General features: G+C 35.4%; 1 protein-coding gene across 2 annotated transcripts; it reads right to left on the bottom strand.

Moving 5' to 3' along the window:
- Window positions 1-122: 122 nt before the first annotated feature.
- On the bottom strand, window positions 123-13,614 carry washc4 (WASH complex subunit 4). 2 transcript variants are annotated; one of them, XM_052597388.1, is made up of 33 exons: window positions 13,453-13,614; window positions 12,665-12,804; window positions 12,525-12,578; window positions 12,333-12,398; window positions 11,783-11,828; window positions 11,429-11,496; window positions 11,263-11,345; window positions 11,135-11,177; window positions 10,945-11,048; window positions 10,689-10,809; window positions 9,731-9,854; window positions 9,508-9,635; window positions 9,262-9,422; window positions 9,005-9,131; window positions 8,422-8,547; window positions 7,504-7,611; window positions 7,279-7,425; window positions 6,713-6,792; window positions 6,494-6,599; window positions 6,291-6,407; window positions 6,043-6,211; window positions 5,637-5,791; window positions 5,485-5,559; window positions 5,292-5,396; window positions 3,926-4,060; window positions 3,741-3,849; window positions 3,433-3,499; window positions 3,196-3,282; window positions 1,738-1,885; window positions 1,556-1,652; window positions 1,277-1,473; window positions 1,104-1,200; window positions 123-1,019 (listed from the first exon to the last, which is right to left on the bottom strand). In XM_052597388.1, exons 1-33 carry the CDS (start codon window positions 13,511-13,513, stop codon window positions 949-951), a joined length of 3,522 nt encoding a protein of 1,173 aa, XP_052453348.1. In that variant the 5' UTR covers window positions 13,514-13,614; the 3' UTR covers window positions 123-948. The 2 variants fall into 2 exon arrangements, with proteins under 2 accessions (XP_052453348.1, XP_052453349.1); XM_052597389.1 differs by having other exon boundaries at window positions 123-1,016.
- Window positions 13,615-14,257: the final 643 nt, after the last annotated feature.

The following is a 14,257-nucleotide window of genomic DNA, read 5'->3' as shown; positions in this document are numbered from 1 at the left end:
CATAAAAAGATATTTTGAAGAACAGTGGGGTCCAAAATAACCCTATTGGTCCCTATTGGTTCATTGTAAAAAAAGAAAAAAAAAAAAAAAACTAACTAGCTTTCTAATCTTTTTGTATCTGTTTTCTTTTCATTCAAGCCCTTGCTATGTGTACCGCATTAAGCTAACTGAGTCTTGTTATAGCACTTGTGTATCATTGCTCTTTTGCTGATTTTAATCGCTTCCATTGTCCTCATTTGTAAGTCACTTCGGATAAAAGCTGTAATATATAAATATATATATGCAAAACAAGTCATAGAGGTTTGAAATGACAACAAAATTTCCATTTTTGGGTGAAATATAATTAGGTGTTAGACTTTAGCTAAAATAAAATTGTACCCTAAAGGCCAGTTTTATCCTGTAAAAATGTTTCTAACAATCAATAGGATATTAAAGGGTTAGTTCACCCAAAAATTCTGTCATAAATTACCCTCATGTCGTTCATCCTACAAGACCTTCGTTCATCATGCGTTGCTATCTATGGAGGGCCAGAAAGCTCTCGGATTTCATCACAAATATCTTAATTTGTGTTCTGAAGATGAACGAAGGTGTTGAGGGGTGAGTAATTAATGACCGAATTAAAACATTTTTGGTGAACTATCCCTTTAAGAAAAAAAAAAAACTATAGACACATTCATCTACCAATCACATATCTTGAATTTACATGAACGCATAATGCTTGACAAGGCAGTTGTTGAACATCGTTGACGATACAGAAAACAATCATGATCTAAAACCAAAGCGTTGGTCCAAATCCACAGTCAGTTTTAGTTGAATGAGTGCAGGTGGCAGAGCTTCTCTACAGACTCCAAAAGAAGCATGGTGTCTGGAGGGTCAATGTTTATAACCTCATCTGGAGTGAGGCCATGCTGTTCAAGTGATTTATATCATTCAAGATCCTTTGTAGTTTCACTTGGCACCGCTTTCCCCAGGAGAACCCTCGATCGCTGAAGAACCTGGACCAGTTTTGGCAACTTCTTCTGAAAAGGGAGATTAAATGAGTGTTTGTGTTTGCTGAAAAGTCGCTATAAAATATTCTAGAGATCATGGATCCATCAACCAACCTCTGTCTTTCTTCTCCTGGGTCTCCTCGGCTGCCGTTTTATCAGCTCTGAAGAAGATCCGAGCGCTGCTCAGAGAGAAATAGAGCAGCTCGAACTCCTACAAATGGAGAGAAGATGTGATTAATCAAAGCCGTTGGCCATCACTGTTGAAGATCACGAAGATGCTCCCATACCTGCAGATACACGTCAAGTCTCTTCTGGGTCAGGTTCATGGTCTGCATGAGCTTCTCGTCTTGGCTGGTGGACTGAACGTGCTGCTCCTTCACCACCGCGTTCATTTCCTTCATGTACTTCTCCCTCACAGCCTGGAACCAGTGGAGAGAGTCAAACTCCTGATACTGGTCCAGAAGCTTCAGGATGTAGGCGACTCCTGGAAAACACACACAAGGTCCTTGAATATGTAGCCCATGGAAAGACCGTACATCACCTTTATAACTGTATGAAACATGTACCCATGGCAAAACCATCGTCTGTAAACGCAGCTCCCACTTTGTTCTTCTTGTTTAGTTTTTCTTTGCAGCTGATGGAATGTTCCACGAAATTTACCGTCTGTGAAGGGAGAAGAAAGATGAACGTTATGCAAGAGATGCCGCAATTAGCGAGAGATTTCCACATCTGAGATCTGAAGACCCACCAGAGGAGGAACTATCATGTAGAAGTTCCTCAAGTGCATGTTCTTGACGGTGCGAAACTCTGGAGCAAAAACGCCCACCAGCATCTTGAAGTACTCCGTTCCTTCAGCCGAGTTACTGGTCAGGTCACTAAGCACACAGTCCAGTTGGCTAAAACAAAAAATTGATTACTATCAATTACTGTTTTAGAACTATAATAATAATAATTATTATTATTATTATTATTATATTATATATTCATAATTATTATAATTAAAGCAAATTATGATTATTGATATTTGTTATAACAATACAAATTATTTTACAAATTAATTTGTATTTATTTAACGTATGTATTATTAATATTACTACTACTATTACTATTAATGTTTTATTATTCATTTATTAATAACCAATAAATACTTAACCTAACAATAATTACTACTAATTGTTTATTGCTATTTTTGTATGTTTTTATCAACAGCAACAATAACTTATATTTTAAAATGAATTATTTTATAATCATTTATAATAAGATAAATTATTGTTATAGATATAAGAATAATCCTCATCAATTTTTGTTGTATTTATTTTTTTACATTTATGGATTAATATTACTATTAATGTTTGTTTGCTCGCTTATTAATATAACTGATAAATAATGAATCTAATAATTACTAATTGTTTATTGTTATTTTTGGTATGTTTTTATAATTAATATTTTTGTTATTATTAACAATGTGTTCGTATTGTTGTTTTAGATTTTGCAGTATTTATCATTGTTTTTTTATTCACATTATTATTTTCATTGTTGTTGTTTCAGTATTTACAGTATATTATTTTATTTCTTTGTCACATTATTATATTGTTATTGTTTTTGTTTTAGTATTTGCAGTATTTATTATTATTATTATTTTAAATTCACATATTATTGTTGTTTTAGTATTTGCAGTATTATTGTTTTTTTATTTATTCACATTATATTGTTAGTTGTTTTAGTATTTGCAGTATTTATAGTTTTTTATTTATTCACATTATTATATTATTATTGTTGTTTTAGTATTTGCAGTATTTGGTTTTTTTATTCACATATTTTTATTGTTTTAGTATTTGCAGTATTTATTATTGTTTTTTTATTCACATTATTATTTTTATTGTTGTTGTTTTAGTATTTGCAGTATTTATTATTGTTTTTTTATTTATTCACATAATTATTATTATTGTTGTTGTTTTAGTATTTGCAGTATTTATTATTGTTTATTTATTCACATTATATTGTTCTTGTTGTTGTTTTAGTATTTTCAGTATTAATTATTGTTGTTTTATTTATTCACATTATTATATTATTGTCGTTGTTTTAGTGTTTGCAGTTTTTATTATTGTTATTTTATTTATTCACATTATTATTATTATTACTATTATTATGAACTCCCTGGCTGACAGCAAAGATGCTGACTGACTGACATTATTAAGTACAGTACCTGGCAGATTTCTGCGTCTCTTCAGAAAGGCCTTCCTCTTTAACAAGCTCCTCAAAGTTAACGATGTCCTCCAGATCAGGAACAAACCTGGAACATGTTTGAATGTGAGTAGCTTGCTAACGTCTTGGTTGTTCGGACGATTTTTATAAAGTTCATACCATATGCGTCATAAGAGTTGTGTGAGAAGACTTATTATTGATCTAGCATTACCACGATCTGAATGTCTTTGTGTGATACCTGATAGCGCTGCTGCAGCAGTGCAGCCCTCCGGACCGAATCATGCGCACATAACCCATCGCATTGCCTGCAAGAAAGAAAAAGAATGAAAAGGACAACCAATAATGTTAACATTTATTAATTAAATTCTTAAAATACAACTATATATACTTTTTTCAACTTTAAATCTGCTGCTTTGTTGTGAAAACCTTCGCATTTCAGTGTCATGTTTACACCGGGCAAATCATACAGTCTTATGCATCCCAGCATGCAAATTATGAAGCTGAGAACATTACAAATGCATCTAAAAACCTACAGACAAACTTTACCGATCTGACTGATGAGCTGTCTGAACTGATCCAGGTAGCTCTGACCATCCGGAGTAAGACCCAACTTCCTGATGCCACGGTTGAACTTCTCTGCTCGCTCAAAGGGGTACTGCAAAAGAAGATCACCTCGTCATAACATGACACTGCTTCCTGACGTAACGACGTGCGAATGGAGAGCAGCACACCTTTTGGTCGGTCTGATCCTTGGTTTCCCTGAAGAAGCGGATGTCTTTGATGAGTCTGGATTTGATGTGCTCGTCATACATGAACTGACTGAAGATGTAGAACTTCTTTCGGAGAAACTGATACGTGAAGTTCACCTGCAGAGACCAGATGACCAGATGTTACCGGTCTCATAATTCAGATGCAGCGAACAGGGAACGCTCTGGGAAACTTCTGAACAAACATTCTGCCAGGAACGATAATAACATTCGTTCAAAGTTTCCTAGTCTTTAGGAACAGTCTCAAAACTTCAAACCAAAACATTATACATCATTCATGGAATGCTTCTCTGAAACGTTTTGGCTGTAAAATTTTTAATAGTTTCAGAGAACATTAAAAAATAACATTCTCATCATTTTTACTCAATGATAAAGTGGAAGGTTCCCTTTATGTCCCTCCCCAATTTTCACATAAGACAAATCATAAAAAACTAGACATTTTTTAAGTTCAGAGATGTATTATTATTATTAGTAGTGGTGGTGGATTTGTTTATTAAGTTTTTTACGCCATGTTGTAGTAGTGGTGGAATATTTGATAGTAATTATCAATGTTTTGAATGTGAGAGAATATAAATGTTTTTATTATTATTACTACTGGTGTGTTTTAATTATCATGATTTTTGTTTTATTAACTATTTTATAATTATTATTATTAGTTACACGTATTAATTTAGAATAATCCTTTATGAATAATAATAATAATAATAACAGCAATAATAATAACAGTTTATTGTTGTTTTTGTTGTGTTCATTTAATATTGTTGTCACTGTTGTTTTATTTTATTATTATAATTATTACTACTAATTATTTATTATTTAATTATCATTATTACATTTATCATCATTAAAATCAAATGTTCCCTTAATGTTTTCTCCAATGTTGATATAATCAAGAAAAAACATTTTAAATTTATTTATTTTTTTTGACATTTTCAATATTCAGACAACATTCAAATATAACATCATAACTTAAAGGGAAAGTTCACCCAAACATTGTCTCATCATTTACTCAACCTCATGTCTTACGTTGAACACAAAAGAAGATATTCTGAAGAACAAAACTGTTTTTGGTCCCCATTGACTTTCACAGCAGGGAAAGAAATACAATGGAAGTCAATGGGGACTAATAACGGTTCGATTACCGACATTCTTCAAAATATCTTCTTTTGTGTTCAACATAATTAAGAAACTGAAACACGTTTGGAACAACGTGAGGCTGAGTAAATGATAACAATGTTAAATTTTGGATGAACTGTCCCTTTAATGGGAATGTTAGCAAAATGTTTGTATTTTTGTTAGCTGGGACCGTCCTGACAGGACGTGTACATACCGTTGTGTTCATGATACCAGTTCCATGAGTGCGAATGGAGTTGGCAATGTGGCGGATGTTAATGGTGTTTAAGTGCTTGTTGTTGCTGGTTCTCTCAATGAAGATCTGCACACAGTAGAGAAGATGTTTTAGACAAACACAAGTGAAGTACTACATTTCCAGACCAATAATAACGTCAGAAGTCAAGACCTGCCTGGTTGTTTAGGTTGTATAGGTAGCGCGAGACAAACACGTGAATGTTCCTCATGATCTCCAGGACGTCCAGTCCCTAGAAGACACACACACACAATGATCTCAGGCTGAATGCAGCAGATCTCTTCTGAGATGATCTGGTGAGCTACACACCTGTTCCAGAGTTTGGCTGGGAAGATGCGCCTCAGTCATCACCAAACCATAGCGCTGTGTGGCGAGGTTCCTCATCTCGCTGTACGTGGCCCAGTCGTGAAGAGCCACAGTCGTCAAGTTGTAAAACGTCTTGTCTAGATAGTGAGTCACATAAGCTGCAAGGCAGAGATAAAGCTCAAGGTTATGATGCTCTCCAACAAAAGACTGCATTCTTAAAATATCAAGGAAAGTTGTTTTTCATGTATAAAGTTCATTGTATGATTGAAGTCATTGAATGATCAATTAAATCATTACTTAAACTTCAAAGACAAAAGACAAACATGTAGAACGTGTCCCCTTTTAAGTATTGATTATGTCCTCTATATATATAGTGTAAGTCATGCATTCAGTCTTTTATCTGCCGTACCTTTGATGTCAATGAAACGGTTGAAGAAGCGAATGGGTTTGAGAGAGAAAAAATGAGCCATATCCTTCATGCCCACTTTGAAAGGGTTTCGATCGTCCAGTTTGAGGTGTGTGTGCACAGACAAGCGCAGGTCCTTCTCGATCTCCTTACACAGCTTGTCTAGCAAGTGCTAACAATCAGAAAAACATGCAAATGAACTAAAATGCAAAATGACTTCAAGAAGATATGCAGCCTGCACTCTGCCTTACCTCATTGAGGATTTCCATGATCTCAGTGTCATAACACTCCAGCAGTTCATCACAGGACTCCATGTGTTTGGCGTGCAACATGGTGGGCACACAGTCTCGGAGCGCACTGAACATGTACTAGAGAAAATATATGCATGTTTAAATAACATGTTTGACAAAAATGTTAAATGCATTTTAAGAATAGATAGTGTAAAGGGTTTTACATGAATTCTGGCCGCATCCACAGCGTTTTCGTACACGTCATCCAGGTAGATAGGAAAAACTGTACGATGCCAGTACAGGAAACTGCAGTCGCATTGCACTTTGACTCTGAGGAGAGAGGATATCCCATCATGCAATTACAACCAAGCCAGAGAAGTCACAGAACAGAATCAAAATCTGCTGTTGCTAATCGTAACTAATTGAACTAATTTAGGGCTTACCGCTCTCTTAATTCACTGATTAAATCTAGCTTTTTCAGCACGAGCTGTAAAGGCAAGAGCTCCTCATCCTTGAAGGTTTTCTGCACAAAACAAAACATTAAAAAACAACAATTAAAAAAAAGACAATAAAAACAATTTAAAAAAAACAACAACAATAAAAACAAAATCAAAACAGAAATAAAACAAAAACAAAAGACAATAAAAACAACATAACAAAAACAACAGAAATAAAACAAAATGACAAAAACAACAAAACAAAAAACACCAACAAAATAAACGCACACAAAAAACAGAAACAAAAAAACATGAATATAAAAGACAACAAAAACAGGAAAACAAAACAACACAAGAAAAGAAAAAAACAAAACAAGACAAAACAAAAACACACACAAACAAATAAATTAATTATTTTTATTATTTAAAAAATAAAAACCCCAGGCAATTTGCAACAATTTCAGACGGTCTTGAAACTCAAAGCCTGTTCAATGGCTTCTTGACAGCAATTACTTGAATACTTTATATACAAATGACCATTAATTTGCTGTACACTGTTTATCCATACTCACCATCTGAGTGCCAACACTGAGGGCCAGAGACACGATCAGTCTCCTCTCTTTGGTGCTGGGCCCGTTCAGAGTGTTCTCAGCCAGAACCAGAGCTGACAGCACATCCAGCCTCTGCTCACTGTACTTCTTATCAGAGATCACGCGTTTCTGAAGGAGGACAACAATCAGTCATTAGAATATCTGCTCTGAGGAGCAGGTGTTTGGGTAACGGTGGTGGCTCTGTACCTTAGCAATAGAGATGGAGGCCAGAGCCTGAGACTGCAGCTGCTGCGTGATGTGAGACACAGAATCTGCTACAACCAGCGAGCGCCGGTGGAACGTGTGCTCCACAGCCTGGGAAGGACAAACACTGATATAAACACTGCACACTTCACACTCTACCTAGTACAATACAGTTAGTGTACTAACTAAAGCACTGCCTAGTGAACTAGTGCACACAGCATTAGTAACTAGAACACTAGAACTGCACTTCACTGCACATTAGAACTTGTGCATACTACATAGTGTACACTAGAACTAATGTCCAGTACCTAGGACAGGACTGCATGTAAATGACCAATAGAGTTTGCAATACTTAGATTATAATGTACTAGATTTATAGTGCACAGTACTATTAGCGTCAACCTTTTTGAACACACTACAACCAATATACTAAAAGAGAATACTATTATCAGTTTCCAAATTAATGTGCACTCTACAAGTAATGTACTACATTTGTAGTGTACACTTTTAGAACTACAACAATGCACTAAATCGCAGTGCATACTACAATAAGTGTTGCATTTTTTTCGCACACTACACCCAACATACTAGAAATGTAGTGAATATCACTGTTGATGTGTAAAATGATATACTAAGTTTGAAGTGCACATTAATAGTTTTGAAATAATTGTGCACACTACCCAATACCCAGTACTAGATATACAGAATAGTGCACACTATTACCAATATTCTAGATATGTAGTGAACACTACAATTAATGTCTAAAATGATGTACTACATTTTTAGGGTTTATATTATTGTGCACATTATCATATACTAGATTTGTAGTGAACACTCTAGAGCTATAAAATTAGTGCAAATGTGTGTATAAATACTGAAGTATTTTTCTGTTGAATATAATAATATGACTCATCGACCCACTTTTAACAACTCCACCAATCGGCACAGGGCTTTCACTGAGGTCTTGGTCATGGGCCGCTGCATGGACATGTACATGTTCATAGTAGTCTTGATGATGGTGCTGATGCTGTAGGCATACAGGACTCCCTACAGAAACACACACATCTGATTATGAAGCAGTCACAATCCGTATATTTATAGCAGTAGCCAAAAACACATTGTATGGGTCAAAATTATAGATTTTTCTTTAATGACAAAAATCATTAGGATATTAAGTAAAGATCAGGTTCCATGGAGATATTTTGTACATTTCCTATCGTAAATATATCAAAATATAATATGCATCGCTAAGAATTCATTTGTACAACTTCAAAGGGGATTTTCGCAATATTTCGATTTTTTTTGCACCCTGAGATTCCAGATTTTCAAACAGACCAAATATTGACTTATTATTCAATCAGCGTTCAGATGATGTACACATCTCAGTTTTGAAAAACACTTAGGACTGCTTTTTTGTGGTCCAGGGTCACAGATAATGAATTTTCAGCTCTATAAAGAACACTTTAATCTCAAAAATAACCAAGAAGAAAACGCCGGTGTCTACCTGCACAAAGATATTACACCTGTTGCTCAAATCCTCAGACAGTTTGTCTGGTTTCGGTTCTTTTGATAATATAGACTCCATCTTCATCATCCAGGAGGTGACAAATATATAGTAGGACTGCATTTCCCTGCATAGAAACACATACATGGAACCCTAAATGGCATATTCATAATGATGTCAAATATAATGACCATTAAACTTTACTAGGCTAAGTTATAACTGATTTATGAATCTTATCAGAAGCGTGTATGTCTTACTTCATTAGTGTCTGCGCTTTTTGCTGCAGGAATGCATCTCTGCTGCTGCGGAGGCTCTGGATGCTCTTCTTGTCCATCAGTTTAGCTGCTGCAGGGACTTTGCTTAACAGAAACGTGTCTGGAAACCAGATTATATTAGCTGCTAATGTCACTGCAGGGACCTGGAGGAGAGAGAAAGGAAATTTCATAATGACTGCAGGAGCAGATCTATATATTCTGCTCGTTCCCACTAGTAAGTGTGCTCACCTTTTTACACACATCCAGCAGAGATTTGTAGATCTTCTTGTCGACGGCCCTGAAGATATGGAAGTGGAGCACAAAGAGGCCACATACTCCTGTATATTTATCCCGCTGATCAATCTCTGACGGCTCTCCTGCAAGTCAAATGAATCGTAACGGTTGTTATCAACAGCTGAGATGTCTCGTTAATGGCATTTGGAATTCATTACGGTTGATTACAAATACAAACCAATCTTCGATTCAACGTTGGCAAAAATAGTTCTGATATTATACGCAAATTCCTCTGCAAAGGCACTGTTTTTAGAAACCGATACGCCTTCTCCTGGGTCATCAAACCTCTGCTCCACACAAGCCTGCATGAAAAAGACAAACTTGGGTTATATATATTTAACTTCTGTTAAGTGAAATACTTAAGTGATCAATAATGCAGTGAACCTTCAGTAGAAAAACATTTTCTCCTAACAACAACATGCGCTGAACAATTATGCATAATAACAATGTTTTCTTCGCGCACAAAAAGTATCCTCGTGGCATAACAAAATGAAAGTTGTGTTGATGTCACATGGACTATTTTAATGTCTTTACTATCTTTCTGGGCCTTGAACGTGTCAGTTGTGTTGCTGTCTATGGAGAAAGCTTTCGGATTTCATCTTAAATTTTGTGTTTGGAAGATGAACGAAAGTCTTACGAGTTTGGGACGACATGAGGGTGAGTAATTAATGACAGAATTTTCATTTTTGGGAGAGCTAACCCTTTAATTTGTGCGTATTAAACTGTCCTGGGCTGTGTTTCCCAAAAGGATTGTAAGCCTAAGTGCATCGTAGACCTATTGCCACCAGTGGAGCTACAATCAACTTAGGCTTATGATGCTTTTGGGAAACGCAGCCCTGGTTGAAGTGTTGCCTTAATGCAATTGGTCAAATCTGTGTTGTTTTGAGCAAATGACTTGCATTTGTGCTGAAAAACTAGTGTTCTACTGTGCAAATGCTTGGGTACTACTGTGTTCAGAACCGAAGTTTACAAGACTGCGTCCTCTTGAATCCTCTCAAACGAGGACTGAATCACACAATAGCTCATTACCATAAAGTTGACCTGACTTTAGCTCGTTTCGATGCCCACAGAGCTAGGTTTCTCATGGTTTTAAAATACAAAAACAGAAAATGATGACCATTGTTTTCACTTCAGACCTGAAAAATCATGCTGTCCAACAGCTGCCCCTCCAGCTTCAGTAAAAGCTTCTCAAAGGGTTTTAGTTTCTCCTCTGGAATGGCAAACTTAGCTGGGTTATGATGGACAGATTTCAGTAACCTTCAATCAACAACAAAGAATTTGTGGTAAGAAATCAAGAACCATAATTGAACTCATATCATACTTTAAAGGCCTTCATTTTGTCTTTAATTCCAACGTTACATTTAACAGAGCATCTAAAAGGTTTCACTTCACCTTTTGTACATCCTCCAGTGATCTTTCAGTGTGGCATGGTTCTCCATGATCTCATCCAGGGTGATGAGGACCACCAGAAGTTCTCCCAGATGCTCGTACACAGTCTGATTGTAGAACAGAGAGAACCCGTCAATACAAGAACAGATGCAGGAAAGAACCATATGAAGAGGAGAGGGAAAATGAAAATTACCTGGAAGTGTACACCTGTGGACTCAATAATTTTTGTCGCACTCCTGAGACATACAAAAATTTAATAAATGAGCAACACTGCTGTCAAATAACCATCTCCGTAACATGAGAATATTTCCAATTTCTCACTTGTTGCTGATGTACAAAGCAGCCAGCTGGTGAACCATGTTGACTACCACTTCAAAGCAGCGCGACACAAAGCAAGACAGCTCCTGTAACATACAACCAAATAAAACAATATTCACAAATATGTATATATATTCAGTAACCTTTCAAAAAGATCATTATATCAAACCTGTAAGAAGGAAATGAAGCGGCCCATCTGAATCTGAGACTCTCCCTCCACCACACTAGTGTCTGACACTGCAAAGAAAAAAAATTAAATGCAATACTTATTTTATTATTATTATGTTAAAAGCTACAGGTTAAATGAAACTAAAGTTGAACGAACAAATTGAATGCTTAAGTTTAATAGATGCATGCAATTCCAAACAAAAAAACAACGGAAGGACAAAATGTATCCGTTGGTGTTTAATATCCACTCAGATATACAATTATAGAAATAAAATGGGAATCATGTTGAGCTTAATAAGTTCTTGTGTAGACGGGTCGTAACTGTAACAGCAAAAACCAAAACGGTAGTTTTTACCTCCTTCACCATAATACAACAAGCCATTGTAGAACTTGGTTTCAGCCTAAAAGTAGAAAAGCACAAAACCGTTAATATGATTAACAATTTTGCTTAGTTTAATTCAAATTAATTGAATTTATAAACATGCACTCAATGGTTTGGGGTCAGTATGTTTTTTTTGTTTTATGAGACTTTTGCAAACCAAGTCTGCATTTATTTAATCTGAAATATTGTGAAATATCATTAATATTTAAAATAACTTTTTTCTATTTTAATATTTCAAAACATAATTTATTCCTGTGTTGCAAAGCTTTGTTTACTTCAGTCTTCAGTGTCACATGATCCTTCAGAATCATTCTAATATGCTGATTTGATGCTTAAGAAACATTTCTTCTTCTTATTATTATTATTATTGTAATTAATATTGAAAATAGTTGTGCTGCTTAATAATTGTTTGTAATCCGGGATACATTTTTTCAGGATTCTTTTATAATCTGAAAGTTTAAAAGAACAGCATTTATTTGAAACCGAGAACATTATACGCGTCTTGTCATACATTTTCACTTACCTCATATTTCAGCTTTTTAACTTCACAGCAAAGAGCTGCATACACTGTGATAACTTTATTAAGCACCTGGAGAAGAAGAATAGAGAAAAGCAACAGGTAAACTCATAATGCTCTAGTTCTCACTCAGTATTTGCATCCCATGGAAACTGCAGCATCTAAAACAGCAAACTGTTCTACGTCTTATACTCGTACCTTATTATCAGTCTTGATGAGCTCCAGAAGTGAGGACTGTTCATACGGCAGGAGCTGGAGTGACAGAGCAAGCAGAGTGATATGGCATAAAAGCAATTCATAAAAACACTGTTATGAAGCTGTAAGTCATGACACAACACCTTCAAAGCGATAGGGTCCAGAGTGAAGTCCCATACATCTCCGACAGAGTCGTCCAGTGCTTCTTCAATTCCCTGGAGCTGAGCGGTATATTCCTCTAAGAACTTCTCATAGTTTTTAACCTGCACTTCTGTGTGAATTTCTGCACAGGAAGGAACCAAATGCAAAAGATCAACATTTACAAAACCAGAAATAAAAGATCTTCAAATTACTTCCTTCCTGAGTTGTGTGAGACTAAATTTTAGAATTTTTATCAATAATAATAACATATATTTTTAATTAATCATTTTGATGCCCTATGTATGCATGTGTGTGTGTGTGTGTATGTATGTGTGTATATATATATATATATATATATATATATATATATATACATACATATATACATATATATGTATAATGTATACACACACATACACATACATATGTATGAATCTATTACATCAATATCAACATTTAATACTATAAAGAGAATAATACAAATTATTAATATTATTCTGAGCTTTGAATTCACTGGTCAATCAATTATCTATTTTTGCATTCAAAGAAATGCAATCCTCAAATGCAATAATGTGGAAACCCTTTAAAAATGAAAGTGAAAGACTTCCTTATCAAATGTATTTGTGAAATCAATAAAGACCACACGCACTAATCTGATCTTCGTGATTGAACTTGGGCACTTTCCCTGGTCATCTGACAGCTAGCTAACATCACTCGGCTAGCTGCAGGATTGATGCATCTTTTACACAACAAATCACCAGGAACATGCCGGTTCAGACGCGTTACTTACTTTGTGACCCGTCATCAAAGCGATCAAACTCCCAATCAGGAGATAATGAATCCACAGCCATCGTAATACAAAACGACACAGACAGGGGTTTTCAGAGAGCTGCCATTAGCTCGGTCTGTTTGGTTACTGCACAGTGCGGGGAGGGGTCGCTGTGCTGGGAATCACATGATGTGCACAGGAAAGCGAACTTCCGGTTACGCTACTGGACGAATTTCAAAATGAAAGCAGTTCTAAAAAATACCCGGATGTCTATTTTTTTCAACATCTACGTTTCATGTTGTTAGTTATGTATACAATTTATAAAACATATACATATATATATATATTTATATATATAAATTATATAAAAATTCTCCATCCCATATCTCCATATCTGATGGCTCTGGGGAATCTTTTTGTCACTGGCTTTCTGACGTTGTGTTTTCTTCTTAAGTCACATAAACAATAAAATGATTACATTTTACATCTGTTTTCATTAAAAAGATTAAATCTGATCTGTCACGGCTGTCTAATGTGCTGGTTTCTCTGTACAGCTCGGCCAGATGAACATTACTTGAAATATCAACCTCTCCATACATGGCAGTCAGATCCCTGTGTGCAGGTCAGAGTCACACACGCTGCCTCATGTGACACTTCACACAACTAGTCACACAAACTCTTCTTTGAATGAAGAACTGCTGTTGTCTGTTTCCATGCTGTTATGTTAAATGTCTGGTTTGCAATCATCTTCCTGGATCAGTATCCTTTTTTATACTATATAGAATGGCATTTCCTAATTGGTTCTAATAAAAATATGATAATATAT

The sequence above is a fragment of the Carassius gibelio genome, chromosome B25 (genome assembly GCF_023724105.1).
Source record: "Carassius gibelio isolate Cgi1373 ecotype wild population from Czech Republic chromosome B25, carGib1.2-hapl.c, whole genome shotgun sequence".
NCBI lineage: Eukaryota > Metazoa > Chordata > Actinopteri > Cypriniformes > Cyprinidae > Carassius > Carassius gibelio.
This window is presented reverse-complemented; position numbering and strand designations above follow the sequence as displayed.

Coding starts and splice junctions, on each gene's coding strand:
- washc4 (XM_052597388.1), bottom strand. CDS start 13,513: ATGGCTGTGGATTCATTATCTCCTGATTGGGAGTTTGATCGCTTTGAT. Junction 9,855..10,688: donor TGGACAGCATGATTTTTCAG/GTCTGAAGTGAA, acceptor TTTTTCATGCAG/GCTTGTGTGGAGCAGAGGTT. Junction 4,061..5,291: donor CTGGTATCATGAACACAACG/GTATGTACACGT, acceptor TGGTCTCTGCAG/GTGAACTTCACGTATCAGTT.